The sequence below is a fragment of the Sphaerodactylus townsendi genome, linkage group LG02 (genome assembly GCF_021028975.2).
Source record: "Sphaerodactylus townsendi isolate TG3544 linkage group LG02, MPM_Stown_v2.3, whole genome shotgun sequence".
NCBI classification, from domain to species: Eukaryota; Metazoa; Chordata; class Lepidosauria; order Squamata; family Sphaerodactylidae; genus Sphaerodactylus; species Sphaerodactylus townsendi.
Genome location: NC_059426.1, coordinates 120,585,824 through 120,600,803, shown reverse-complemented (window position 1 = coordinate 120,600,803; position 14,980 = coordinate 120,585,824). Strand labels below are relative to the sequence as shown.

Here is a 14,980-nt window from a genome sequence, read left to right as displayed (position 1 = left end):
CAGTCCCACATTCTAAATTCAAAAATATTCTGGTTTCTCTCTTGTTTAAAACTTCTGGTGTATAAAATCATATCACTAAATTCCATATAAGCAGAGAAGCATTTTCTCCCTGGAAGACATGATCCTCCATTGCACTAACCCTTCACAGAAAGGTACACACAGTTTGTGCTTCTTCAGATCAATATGCATGCTGGGTTCAGTCATTCCCCGAAAGGGAGGAAGCAATGTTTTCTCTTCTGTTGAATGGTCTGCATGCAGCTGGGAAAGCATTCAGCTGTTGCCTCTGTGTGTGTGTGTGTGTGTGAGAGAGAGACCAGGGAATGCTGGGCTATGCTGATGTAACAGGCTCTCTGCAATTTTCATTCAGATGTGGTTGGCTGCAAGCTGGCAGAGAGCCTCAGCTACGCCTCCAACTTCGATGAGGTAATCCCAGCTCCCTTTTTTTGGCTGCTCCAGTGGGATCTGCGCTTTTCCAGCTCTAAGGTCAGCTTTCTCCCCTCCTTGAAATTCACCGGTCACAGAAAGACCCCCCTCCTCCCCCTCCCTCGACTGCTATCTCTTGAATTCATATCACAGCATGGTTTTTTGGGAGGGGGGAGGAGCAAACACAGGAAGAAATATACTGCAATGGATTTCACATTTTACTCTGGCCTCCAGGTCCAATCTGAATGGGATTTGCGAGTCTCCAGCAAGAATGTACAGTGCTGCCAGACCTCACATTCCTGACTAACAGCGGGACAGGAGAAAGTCCAGAGCATCAGCCCCTACAAGAAGTAATAACTGCTATCCTCATTTGCTCGGTCCTGGTTGCTTAAACGTCTCTCTTCGGAGATGTATCATCTCAGGAAAAGATGGAGTGGTCCTCTTCAGCTCTTTGCAGCCAGAGGGAGATGTTTCTGCCGGGACGAACTCCCAACAAAATAAGGGTTTTTGCCCCCCAGTACAAAGAGCTTTGCACTTTGCATTCAGATTTTTTCGCGTTGCTGCTGTTCTGTGTCCAGTACCTGGATAGCTCTTTGCGCGCAATTCTTCCCGACCGGTCCTGGGAGCGCAGTTCCGCGGGATGGACGCTCGAGTGGCTTCAGCACTCTGGACAGCTCCTCTCCTCCCAACCCACCGCACCAACCCTTGAACTACGACACCGTTGGGTGCACTTCGCCTTTCCCCGAAGGTAGCTCCCTCCCCTTCCCGGGAACCTGATTATAATCCTAACGTTTCCCTGCTGTTTCAAATAATCCTTCAGGGCAGGCTTATTTGCTGCAGATCTTTGAGAGAGAAACTTCAGGACCCCGATGGCTTCATCCAACAGCATGATTTGGGGAACAACAAAATGATGGAACCAAAGAAGCTTTAGAAAGCCCTGGCTTTTCTGCTTAACTGAGTTTCGAGTGTATACCAGTAGGAGCACTTGTCTGGTGTAAAATGTGTATTTAGGATATGGTTCTCCTATAGTCTAGGGACGTGGTGTTGATTTCCACTTTTTAGAGCTCCTCAACCCCCCCCCCCTTTTAAGCTCAGTTTAAATATAATTTGGCTAAAAGACTGCTCTGGATCCCACTTATCTCTCCCCCCCCCATTTAATCCTCTCATCTCCCTTCTATGTTGCCCCATTTTGGAAATTTAAACACAGGTTTCTGTCTAAGCAAAGGAGCCTGGCTATTGTGTCAATTGGGATTTGCAGTTAGGAGACAGGATAGGAACTGGCTTAAAAATGCTGTACAAACACTGCCACATCCATGAGCTACACTATTTGAAAGACTGACTGTTTTGTTGTGTGGTGGTGGGGTTGGGGGGGGGGGAAGAGCACCTCCCTAAGCAACTTTGGCACCAAAGGGAAGGGGAAGCCCTCCCCAGAAATCCCCATCACATCGGACTCTTCTGAGGTGATTGTAACACAAGACATTCCTTTTCCTGTGGGGCTGAAAGCAAGCAAGCAAGCCCCAGCACTGCTACATCTGGCAAGGATTTAAGGGCTTAATTCCAGCCTTCCCCGCAGTCCACAATGGCAAATGAACCGGTGATTCTGAATGTTTATGACATGGTGAGTAAGAAACAATCTGATGCCTCCGTTCAGGGTGGGAGGTGAGGGAGACAATTCCAGAATGTGATTGGACAAGCAATTTTGTCATGATAAGCCTATCTGCACACACAGCACTGGCCGGGCTGAATTACCACAGCCATTTGTGACCGAGAGGCTGCTGACATTTGCTTTTCATTTGTTTTTGTTTTTGTTTTTTGCAGCCCTGCCAGTCAAAAGGTAAAAACACAGCAGGGGGTCCAGGAAATTTCTGAGAAATGTTTTTATTCTTTAATTGACAAAAGCTTAATGAGGGGGCAGAGGGAGACTGTAGAGGTGCAATAGTTTGGCTTATTTTCAGAACTGGATGCCCTTGATTTCAGGGTGATTAAATGTGCTAGACTGGAGAGGAACAGGGGTGATAATGTGTTCTGTCACACCTGGGAGAGCCTTATGCAGCTCATTTAAAGTCCACCAAAGTCATATATCACTTATTCCCAAGAAAGTATGTAGGACTGTAACCATATTCAGGACTCAGGTGTATATGGGTGAAGTTGGAAGAAATGTTCAATAGAAGGTAGAAATGTTTTAAGATGAATATTTTCACTAGAGGAACTGCTCTGCTACTGTGTCATTAGAGGTAAGGCTGTTTTTTTCCCCCATCAGTGAAAAGCACATCTTTAATGTTTCAATGAACATCTAGTATCTTTTCTCCCATCATAAGAATTGGCTTAGGATAAAAGTATAATTGGGGCCTGATCATCACACATCCTTTATAATCCAAGAATCAAAAGATGAGTCAAGCACCAAACTTTTGACTAATTATATTGTCAAATTAGACCCAGCAGACTTTTTAATAAATTCCACCAATTCCACCTCTAAAAATACCTTTGATGTCATAAATCAGACACTGAATCAGAAACGACATCAGTTGCAGAGCTCCAGCATGTCAAAGGACTTGTGATGGAAACTTTTGTGAGGAATTTCAGCAAGAGTAATGATAAGCACACCATACAATTGCTTTCTGTGTGTCCCTACACGGCCTCTGCCGAATGCAGAGGCCAATTTGCTGGTGGTCCCTGGCCCCTCGATGATGCGGCTGGCCTCCCCCCGGGCCAGGGCCTTTACAGCCCTGGCCCCTGCCTGGTGGAACACTCTTCCTCCATCTGTTCAGGCCCTGCAGGATCTTGGTGAGTTCCGCAGGGCCTGTAAGACCGAGTTGTTCCGCCGGGCTTCTGGGGGATCCGGCCGCTGATTGGTGCGCCCCCCTCTTGGTTGTCCAGCCTACATCTTGGGACTTTTATCATCTATGCAACCCACCATTCTTCCCCCCTCTCTGGGGAGGGTTTTTAATTGAAATTTTAATGTCGGACACAGGGAAGTTGCATGTAATGTTGTATTTATTGGGGTTTTAGTGATTTTAGGACTCATGGAGCCCATTATTTATTTATAATTTTATTCTATTTGTGCTCTATTTGTCTGCTTACTTTGTTGTTGACCGCCCAGAGCCCCTTGGGGAAGGGCAGTATATAAATTTGACGATAAATAAATAAATAAATAAATAAATAAATAAATAAATAAATAAATAAATAAATAAATAAATCTAAACTATTGCTATCAACTGAGATTGCCTCATGCAAAGAAGTCATAAAGTCCAACTAAGGGGGGATAGATAGCACTGAACTGCAAAGAAATATCTTAACCTCACACTTTCCCAGAAAACGAAGGATCTGGCAGTTAGACCAGGTAACTTTGCTGTGTCTAAGAAAGGTTAGTTAATAACAGGGGATTCAGAAGCTGGTGGCCTTACCTGTGAAAAGTCCTTCCTCTCGAATTTTGATTGAGGAAAAGATATCAAAAATATCCCTTTAATTAAAAAGTATAATATGACTGTACTGGAAAAAAATCCTGCCTCTAGGTTGATTACAAAAAGGTAACACTTTTGGACCCTTTTCAGTTGTCAGATATAAACTCTGATATTGAAAAAGGAACAATTCAAAGCTGTGTGGCTTCTAATGTGTCTGTTGATTTAGTGATGCCCATAAAGCAAGCTGCAAGATTTTGTTTATTGCTTATCTTTCAAACATGCCTTTTAGAGGTTCTGCATAAATTGACAGAGAGTTTTTTTCTTTAACTGTGAGAGGATTTTAAACTGCTGAAACCTTTAGAAAACTGTTTACCTAAACAACTGTATAATACTTTCATTTTGTAAACATGTTTCAGATATGGGAAATAGTTTTGAAAAAACATGCCTTATTTAATTCTTACTTTTTTGGGTAGAAATGCAAACTTGAGAAACATTTAACTATAATTCTGGGGTAAAGATATTTCACTGGGGGCCTTCTACCAGTCTACACTCTGTGTTGACTTCTAGCTCCCTTTGTGGCCTTGTGATTGTTAAATTTTCCCTTCCCTTCTCTCACATATGTCTGGGTCAACCAGTGCTAAACTACAAATTCCAAGTGTGGTTTGTTTCTTAAAACACAGAAGAATCAATCATTCAAGCAAACACCTCCCACTCTAATTTTTTTTTAAAAAAACCTTCAGGCCACAGAAGCATTTTCCTCAGGAAAATCTTGTTTATGGCTGTTAATGACATATTTAAAAAGTACCTGCAGCCAACACTCTTCAGATATGCTTCTTTTTTGCAACTTATTTTTAAATACTCAAAGGTGGCCTTTGATCCTTGCTGTGAATACTGCCTCCTCTTACTGAGATTTTCCCAGTTCTGAATCTGGTCTCACAGAAGAGTCAGTTGCTATAGAATCATGCTTCTCAACTATTAATTTCCACACTAGCATGTGTTCCTTCATTTTTGAAATCTATTTGTTCCATCAGTAAAAGATTGGCAGCACTAGATGCTGAAGCCTGATTTTTATTATTTCCCTCCAGACTGTTGTAGATGAAGTAGCAGGCTAAACACCCCCATAATCCACACGTCTGGAAATTGAACTGAAAGGATTTCTTCTGAAGATGAAAGTAATACGTTTGCCGTGGCCTGTTGGGTCTTGACTTTTTATCTATGAAACTGGCAGCAGAGTACATACAAGAGAATTTTCTGCCTGCAAAATGGGGGCTTCTGGTGGAGCTCCTGGCTCCTGGGAACTGAACCAAGTCACATGATGACTGGGCACACCCATTTTGGTACACACAACTTCTAAAGGCCCTGTTCCGACCCTACTCTCTCCCAGCTTAACCACTTGAAATGTAAAATTCATTCTATCTCATCGCCCTTTCCCCACTAAAGCAGCCATAATTTTGGAGTGGATTCAGATTCCCACAGATTTCCTGAATGGTGTCTGCTAAAAGACTCCTGTCTCTAATTCCACTATATTATTATGGTTTGTCATGTATGTTATGGGCAGAGAAGAAGCTGCATTCTGATTTAGTTAGGGGGATTCCGCACAGCAAATATATAATGGGTTGCAGTCGTTATAAAGGAACCCATTTTCTTTTTTTTCCTGTTCACATGCATGTTGTGCAGGCTGAGATTGGAGCCCATGGAAACTATCCAAGTTGCTTTCGTGCCTTTGCAGGGAGACACAGCTTCTCTCTTTTAAAAAAAATTCTGTAACAAATGCATAGCTGCACAGGAATACAGAAATGAACCCCTGCAGCCATGCCGATCATTCCACAATCCGATCGGTTGCACCGAAGAGTAAAAGGGATCTTCCTGCAATGGCGGGGCAATAATGAATGTGTTGCTGTAGGTCGGTCATACTCTTGCTGCCATGGGGAGAAAATGTGCTTGGGAGCTTTGTTCCCTCAGAGAATCTGCCCACAACATGCTGGGCAACCTGCACGGAATGGCAGGTGGGTGGATTCTCCCTGATGGTGGACAGAATAGACTTTACAGTGGTTTAGCAATTTCTGAAAATCCTGGGTTGAGGGACATGAAATGGGGCAAACTCATTTTGGGGACGGGATCTGTGAGAAGCGCTCCCCCCCCGCCCAGGTGTGTATTGTGCTCTACACCCATTATATTTGCCCTATGCAGAATCCACCTTAGTTCAGAGAGGAGGAAAAACACCCATGCAAGTCCTTTAATGAAGACCAATTGAAACAACACAAAATAGTGTGCAAGCTTTTCTGAAGTGCTTTATTGGGTTGGATGTGAAAACCAAAAAAGTGTGGGAGAGACGAAGTTTCAAGGCCTGATCTGTCTGCCACTTTCCCTTTTCTTTCCAGAAAACCAAAAGCGCAATCTGATACCAGCTCCATCCTCCCCCACCTTATATTTTCAGATCTGCCTGGCAGTCTGTGAAGGATGCAAACAAGAAGCATCTTCCTTCCCTTTCTGGAACATCTGGCCTGATGAAGAGTTCTAGAGGACTCAAAAGCCTTGCCCACTGTTGTAGTATTTCAGTTGTTCCTACCCAAAGGCGAACAGAGCTTTTGGTTTTAAGTGAACCAGTATGGCTTCCTGTACCCTGGAGAAAAATAATTTGCTTTGGCAAAGGATATAGACTAGAATCCAGTTAACAGCTCTGATCACAAACACATGAGTTGTTTGCCCCAGTTTGGATGCTATTGGGAAGAGGATATTTTCTAACTTCTCCATAGCATTGTGGTGTTTCTATGGATTTCTCAGAGTTTTCTTGTCTTTCCCAAATCTGTTTCACTGTGATGTTTTGAATGAGATACCAGTAAAGCTTGGGGGCATCCCGTTGAATGGGAAGGTCTGGATCTTTTCATTCCCACTCACATCAACCCTATTTTGCCTGTCCCAGTCCCTTGTAGTAGCCATCCCAGCCCCAGTGGGCTTTTAAAAAATCAGCAACTGTCATGTTGTTATAATCAGAGGTGGGATCCAGCAGGTTCTCACAGGTTCCCGAGAGTAGGTTACTAATTATTTGTGTGTGCCGAGAGGGGGTTAAGGCAAGGCAGGTGCACTCTGCAGTGTAGGCAGCCTGCGCCATGCAGGTGCATTCAAGCTTCCTGCCTGGAAGGATCGTGGGCGCAGCTGCCGCGCCGTCCTTGCCACAGCCCTGCCCAGGAATGCCCCTTCCCCGGAATGCCTGGCCACACCGCGTCATGCCCCACCCAGCCCCACTGGTACTACGTCACAGTTTGAATCCCACCACCATGGGAACCTGTTACTAAATTTTTTGGATCCAACCACTGGTTATAATGTTATAGTTTTAGCACAATCTGTCTGTCAAGTTCTCTGAATTTCCAGCTTCCAAAAAGCCGCACTACCTTGCCATTAATCCCCATAACAAAAGGGGCTAGACAGTTAACTGGGAAAAAATGAAATCTGACACTTCAGAGAAACTGATATACAGATTGTGATAATTTTATAATCTTGTAATTGCATGTTAATTGCTAATTTTAAAATACTCAAAAGCATGGTCCTGGCCCTGGGGCTGGGGCTGCCATGGGAGATGGGGGCATGGAAAATGCAGCATAACTGGAAGTCCTGTGGCTACTGCTTTGTATCAGCAGCTTTAGCAGCAACAGGGAACTTTCACTTGCCTGTTTCTGAGCGGAAAACACTCATCTGAGGTCCATTATATCTCTTCTGTTTGAAATGATCTCTCTTTGAAACATCTTTGCCAAATATTAATGGTTCCTCCTGGCTAGAATAGTCTCTGTTCTACTAGATCAATGGCTTATCTAATTAAGAATATTTCCTGTGATGTATGAAGAATCAGAATTTCTTCTGCCAACCCTAAATTATAAATACTTAGGCATGATCCAGTCACAGTCAAGCACTTTGAGCTCCCACTGACTTCAGTGTGAGAGTTAAACATCAGCTAGCTGTTGCGGGTTTTCTTGGCTGTCTGGATGTGGTCTGATAACTTTTGTTCCTAGCATTTCATCTGCATCTATGGCTAGCATCTTCAGAGGCCTGTCATGGTAATATGTGTTTCTCTCCATGGCACAGCTCAGCATCAATGGAAATCTCTTCCTCTGAATTTCCACGTATTTTTAACCTTGGTTGGAATGTGCCATGTGAGTTCAGTGTTTTGGTAAGGTATGAAACAGAACTCAATTAACAGCCTCTGAAAGTAGTTTGGTTAACCCTCCTTTACTAATCACTTTAAAGAGCAAGCCTGAAATGTAGGTGCGCTTACTTTGCAGTGAGACTGAAGGATAATAACCCCCTACATACTCAAAGCCCATTGAGTTTAATAGGGTTTTTAAAAAAAGAATCAGTGCAATTCCTGGTTTGATGAATCCAAGATCAAATGAGTTCTGGGAATGTGTTCATTTATTTATTTTCAAATTTATTTTAAACATTTGTATCTTTCATGCTTCACAGGCAACACCGAAGCCTACTCACAATATCAATTTAAAACAATACATCAATAGAAAATAATACATATTACCTATGAAAACTATAGTAAAAAACAAGGAAGCAGAAATAAAAGAGACTAATTACTAAAACCTATATTAAGAGCTATCGACATAAAAAATAAAACAAAAAAACCCCCAGTTCATATAGTTATTGTGACAAAAACAAATAGGGAAACCGATTACTTTAATTAATACTAGTAATGAAGCATTATGATTTTCCTATGATGTCTGGTTCAGAGAATTCAAGGCTGAGGTCACACTCAGAGGAAGGAAAAAAGAAACTGATACTAACAAGGAACCTTTCCAATCAGCAGAGTAAAACAGATTTTGCAACAAAATATTTCCTCTGATGGGTCTTCTTTCAATATTGTCTCCATCGGTCATTACTAACTTGAAGAAGACTTTCCTGATTCAATAGGCAGCAGCTCTCCTTATTCTGCCCAGGCTATTACTGTTCTCACTGAAGTGTGCATTCATACACTCAGTTGCTTTGCAAATTGCATATCTGCAATTTGATAGATTTGTGTGGAAGACAGTGTGATTGGTTTATTATTTGTGCGAGTGCATGAGAGAATATTGCTGTTTGGATAGTGTGAGGTCTTCCCCAAGTTCCTTTCCCTTTAGTGTGAATCCTAGTAGAAGTTTATCTGTTAATTCTACATTCTATCTGTAGGAGTGTTAAGGTTTCTTCTTTGTGTGTTACCGTAATTATTTGCAGGGCATCAAAATACTAAATTCTTGTGTGCCCTCCCTCTCTGTGTGTGTTTCATTGCAATCCAATGCAAACTTGCACAAATCTAAGCTCATTGAAATCAGTGGACTTAGAATGGGTTAACTCTGCATAGAATTGCACAGTTACAGTGGTGATTTCCATCAACTGCTATCGGCCAATTGTCTGTTTGTCATTAAAACCTCACAGTATAATTTTTATTTATTTTTATTTATTATTTGGACTTGGGTGTGTCCAAGATCAAGATCCCAGGCCTGGAAAGACAGAGTGCAGTTCACAATGACAGTCTTGCGGGCACTCTTGGCTCCTAAATCTGCAGTTTTGGGGAGAATGCAAAATGCTTCCCTTTGCAGGTTCTGCCATTTCTATGGAGTCCACCATGTAAACTCTGTGCTTGCTGTTTATCTTCACTTGCCAGATCAGCTTCAATGCTCACTCTGTAAAGCTATTTGTCTTCTGAGGGTGATGCTAGCTGATCTATGAGCAAAAATTGTGACTGTGCAACTGATAACCTTTTCCCTATTTGCATGAAATTGGGAAGGAAGAATATCTTAGGAGTTGAATACAGACTCTGAGAATTCCATTCCAGTGGGATGGAAACCAATGATATTACAGTTGGGAATGTATTTAGATTTGATTGCCTATAGTTTGGAATACTTTCTCCTAACTGCCTGAAATTTGGCAAGCATGAGAATAACAATATCCAAAGTGAATGGAAAAAATAGCTGCCTCATTGCTAAAAATGCATTTCCCTTTGAGACTGATAAAAAAATCACAGTCACACTATTATTGGAACACATAGTCTGTTCTTCACAAACTTGAGAGCTAGAACCACTGAGAAAAAGAAAGTAGAGATTGCTGGATGTTAACAAAAGTAGCATCTCTCAAGTTACATGATGTCCAGAGTTGCAACAGAGTTTTGAATATAGCTGCCTCATATGGGCAATACATCAATTGCCAAAGGATGGAGGTTGAGTCAAGGAATAATTGATACAAAAGGGTTTTTTTTAGTAGAATGGTGACAGTTGGTAGGCAAGTGACATCTGGGATAACAATTAACATGAATTTAAAGTTCTGTCATGTCTGACAAAGAACATAACCCTCATGTGGCACTTGGGATCACTTTAGCCACAGGAAAGCTTAGCCTGAGGACAAAACTTCAATTAAGCGCTCCGCACAGATTTGAAATAACCACTTCATGAAGCCTTGATGCCTTGTGTATTCAGTGATTGCAGCCATTTATCTTCACCCTGCTGGACATGTAGTAGGGGAAAACGGCCTGCATTTAATGAAATGTTAATAGCTATAGAGAACTACATGCACAAGATTTATTTTCTGCAGCATATAATAAGGGCTCCCAACTTCCAAAAGCTTAATTTACCCTAAATCAAAAGAAACCCCTCACCCTGAATGAGATTTTAAACTATCATTGCCCTCACTTAAATGGCCACAGTATGGAAGAACAGGTTTTTGTTCAGATTAGAAACCTGTGAAACAGTCTGTTGAAAACCCAACTGAAAGAGTACTGAAGGGGTTAATTACCCAATTGATGTCTTGTGTCTCCTACAAATAAACCTTAATCTAAAACTCTCAGGGGATTAAAAAAAAGAAATCGTTAACAGATGGCTGTTGGAGCAAAAAGAAAATTGAAAGAAATTCCGAAGGGTACTAAGCACAAAGTGTCAACAAACTCAGAAAATAATTTGTTTACGGATGAGAATAAGTTGAGGTTTAAAACAAAAAAAGAAGGAATTCTAAGGAATAGAGGATTAGTAAAATCCAAATGTATAGAACAGTATTTAGTTTACATTACTTTTTATTTAGAAAACTGACACGCTGCCACACCAGATAACCTGATCAGGTTAATATACTTAGAAGCTGTTCATTGCCTGACCTTGGCAATGTGCCTCTTGCTTAGTCCAGCCATGCAGCCTGCCTCTGTTTACCTCTAGCAGTCAGAACTGGATCTGCACTTATTGAAGGGGGGCAAAAGTACACATTTACCCTCCCCCCCTACATTATATACATATTTTTTTCTTTATATAATCTACCACTGCCCCACTCTGTGTGCTGCCCAGGGCAAGAGCCAGCTTGTTCAGCCCTGCCTGGGACAGAGCCTCCCTGTTGGTTTGCCTGCCTGCCAGCCAAGCAGAAGTCAACCTGGTGAGCTGCCACCTGTTGCCCATGGGAAGGCGTGAGACTCCTTCCCCACCCACCCCACTGGAAACATCTGTAGGAGGTGGAGTCTGGCAGCTACAGCAAGAGTTCCACCAGCGGCCCAAGTCAGCGGCCTTGGGCAGTGGCCGAAGGGTGGCAGCCCAAGGGCACTGCCCATTTGGGGACTATTTGGGGAGGGCTAGGCTGTGGGTGGAGCAGACTCTATGTTGGTTCATTGTATTTTAGTTTTTGTAGTTGTGGGATCTGTGATTTGGGAATTAGCTGGAATATTTAATTAACTGTTTCATGTTTTATTGTTTGCTGCATTAATTTTTTGGTTGTACTCTGTGCTGAGCCCTGTGGGAAATTGGGCAGGATAAAAATGCGAAAAAAGTCCCATTTTTGCCTCCTTTATTCTGCTCTGCTGGTAGCCAAGGTCCATGATCACTAGCTTCCTAGACTGACCAGGCCCAGCTGTTCACTGGCCCCTAATGAAAGGCAGACAGCATATCTAATCAAAGTGGGACGTGTAGAGCTGGTGCTGAGTTCCAACTAGTCACAGAGAATGGGGCTGGGGTGACCTCTTGGAGGGGTAGTTCAGATGGCAGGTGTTTAGAGGGGACCATATGCAGGATTTTCAGGTGGTGGCGTTTCTGCTTAGCCCCAAGATTTTTTTCAGGGCCATTCTCAGCCCACATGGTCAGTCATTACAGTAAAAAGATGATTTGTGAAATAACATAGGAGTACTCCCATCTCTCTGCTGACTACCAGGGCTTCCTTCCCGCCCCCCACCCCCCACCCCCAGTGAGTAGTGGGTCTCTAGGGGCAGTTATTACCAGCTGATGGGACAAACAGGGTGTTATGGTAAAGGCAGTCCCCTATGCAAGCACCAAGTCATTACTGAATCATGGGGTGATGATATCATATAATATTTACTAGGCAGACTAAGTTTTATGGGATGGTTTGCCATGGCCTTCAACAGCCACGTACAATTTACCTCCAGCAAGCAGGGTACTTATTTAATTTACCTTGGAAAGACGAAAAGCTGAGTCAGCCTTGAGCCAACTAGTTAAAATTGCTTCTGTTAGGATCAAATGTGGGCCATGAACAGAGTTTTGTCTGCAGTACTGCAGCTTCCAACTTTGTGCCTCAGGGCCCCCTCCCCTGTACAGGACGATGAAAGCTTTTTTTCCACCCTTGTATTAGAGGCATCAACATACAGCATAAATAGTTCGTCAAAGCCTCAGTTTCATTAGATTTGTTCCAGAGTTGAGGGCGCTTTCAAGAGCTGAAATACTTTGCTCCCCCATGGGTCCACCAGAGCAAATTGAGGCAGTTGGAGAGGGGACTGGCATGTAGTGTGAAGAGTGGTATGAAGTGATTTTTATATTCCATCAGGTCAAAGATGTGTTTCATTTGCTTCTTGGTCTGAGCAGAGTTGTTGTGTTCCAAAAACACCACCTTTTTTGGAAGAGGTGGTAATCAGCCATTGCCCACAAGGAATGCCACATTTTGTAGCTCTTAGAAGTTTCTCCCACTCCTGAGTGGATTTACCTTGGTCTAATTGCCTCTGGAGCACCAGTCCACTTTGGTCTAGTTGCCACCAGAGGTTGTCTTTGAGAGTGACCAAATCCGTCTCCATCCTGTGGCCAAGGCAGAAGTTGGACTGAAATGGGTCCAAGATTGATGCATCCTCCAGGAAAGTCTGAAGCTGCTCTGCAATTGCTATCTCAACTACCTCTCCTCCCAGGTATGGAAGATGAGACACTGGGCACTAATCGGATGGATCTAATGGATCCAATGATGGCTTTTTAAAGAACGGCAGTTCCACTGCCTCTTTCAGTCCTGGAGGGAAGGTCCCTGAACTCAGGGACAGATTGATAATATTTCCCAAAGGAGTCTGCACCACATATCCACTAGCAGACTTCACCATCCAGGACTGGCATGGGTCCAGAGGGCATGTAGTAGGCTTCACAACTAACAGGATCCTGTTAGCATTGATTAGGCTGTTGAATATGAGCTTGCAAAATTATTTGGGGGAACTTTGGTTGAGCCTCTGATTGGCCCTCTCTTGAACCTGAGAATTCCTTTTCTTGAGAAGTTGCATCATCATGGGTTCCTTTCATGTCTTGGTAGTCTTGACTGTACTGTCATCTGTTAATTAGTAATTACATTTACTTGTTATGGACCTCTGTTAGCCAAGGCAGCTGTCAGGTTCTGCACTGGTTGCCACTTGGAGATTAAGATGAAGTTATGCTGGGTGCCAGCAACTAATGCTGCAATAGCCAGAGTGCACCTTCAGTCACTTTGGCTGGTGAACAAGGGCAATGTCCAATGTTTTGGAAGCCCTGATTGTCCCTTGCCATAGTTCATTGATAAGTTACTACTGGATGTTGACAAAATATCTTGACACTACTTTTTCCTTAAAAACTGATTAATAAATACAGAAAGATGAGAAATTCTCAGTGAAGATGATACTGGTGGCTAATAATGTGTTTCTGGGGGTGAGAGGGCACTTATGTAAAAACATAGCATATAAATTCCAGGATTCTGCCTGACTTGAGTAAGCGGGATGGCGTAGGTGGCTGTGTAATACTCTTCAGTGGCTCCTCTAGCAGTGACGGCGAGACCATGCTTAGCAACATTGCTTGGCAACCAATCACCAGCGTCTTGTGCTGTAGAAATATCACAGCTGCTTAAAAGAGTGAGCTACTACAGTTATTTGTGCAGTTGTGTTCAGTGGCTCTTTTGCATAAATGGCCCCAGGCCAGCTGTCATAGACTATATGTTCATGAATTACTTGCATGCTTGGGTGGCAACCAGACCAATTTATATGTAAGAACATAAAGAATGCAAGAACAAAAAGGATCCTTTGGGTAGATCCGTGCAGCTCTATGATAGTTTGCCCTCTTCTAAGCAATGGAGCCTTTCTGTATATGCACTGCCACAAGCATGAAATGAATTTTAAATGCACCATCAATTTAAATCAGTTTAAACTAATGGTAATTGGCCTTAAATGCACATGTTAGGTCATGTTTGTATTGCTTATTATCTCACCTCACGCTGGTGCCATGTCTCTTCAGATAGGTAGGAATTTTCAAGGCTAGGACAGCATGTACATTCATGTACAATTGGACACGGTTTCCAGTTTCAATTCCCTCTTTTATTTAAACACACCAATGGGGATTGTAAAAAACAACACACACTTGTTTTATTGGCTTTCCTCAAGTGGGTGAACTAGACACATGTTCTGTCGGCTTCGGCAGAGAGGGTGCCACCACAAAAAAAGCCTGCCTCCTGTCTTCATGCAAATATCAGCTGTTTTAACAGAGGGGATTTCTGATCTCTTAATAAATGCTCCACATAACGCTCACATTTGAAATGTTTGTAACTGCCTATTGGCTGGACAAATGAAATATATTTTAATTTTATTGTTGATGATATAGCACCTACAATTAGACATTTCACTATTAGAAAATATGAAGTGCCCTGCCTGATAGCTTGTGCTCTAAAGCAGGGGTCACCAATCTTTGTCAGCCTGTGGTCACTGTTGAAACTCTGACACAGGGAGGTGGGCGCAATGCCAAAATGGAGGCAGAACCAAGCACAATGTAACTGCTGCAAGAGGTGGAGCCACATACACAGAGGAAGCTCTAGTCCAGGGGAGAAGAGGGGTAATTAAAAATACATCGGGGAGAGGGATGCGGGAGAATAAAATTAACATAGTGGTGGTGGCTGGCACAAAAACATAGTCAATCAGATGTTCAGTGCTAAGT

At 42.8% G+C, this 14,980-nt stretch overlaps 1 protein-coding gene across 3 annotated transcripts in view; it reads left to right on the top strand.

The window, feature by feature from the left end:
- Positions 1-341: 341 nt before the first annotated feature.
- The window catches only part of LOC125426018 (deubiquitinase DESI2-like), a 64,960-nt gene continuing 50,321 nt past the window's right edge, over positions 342-14,980 (top strand). The window contains exons 1-2 of one of the 3 annotated variants that reach the window (XM_048484045.1): positions 342-423; positions 658-2,041. In XM_048484045.1, coding sequence (XP_048340002.1) covers positions 2,003-2,041 — 39 coding nt within the window. In that variant the 5' untranslated portion in view covers positions 342-423; positions 658-2,002. The other 2 variants (XM_048484042.1, XM_048484044.1) reach the window with 2 other exon arrangements.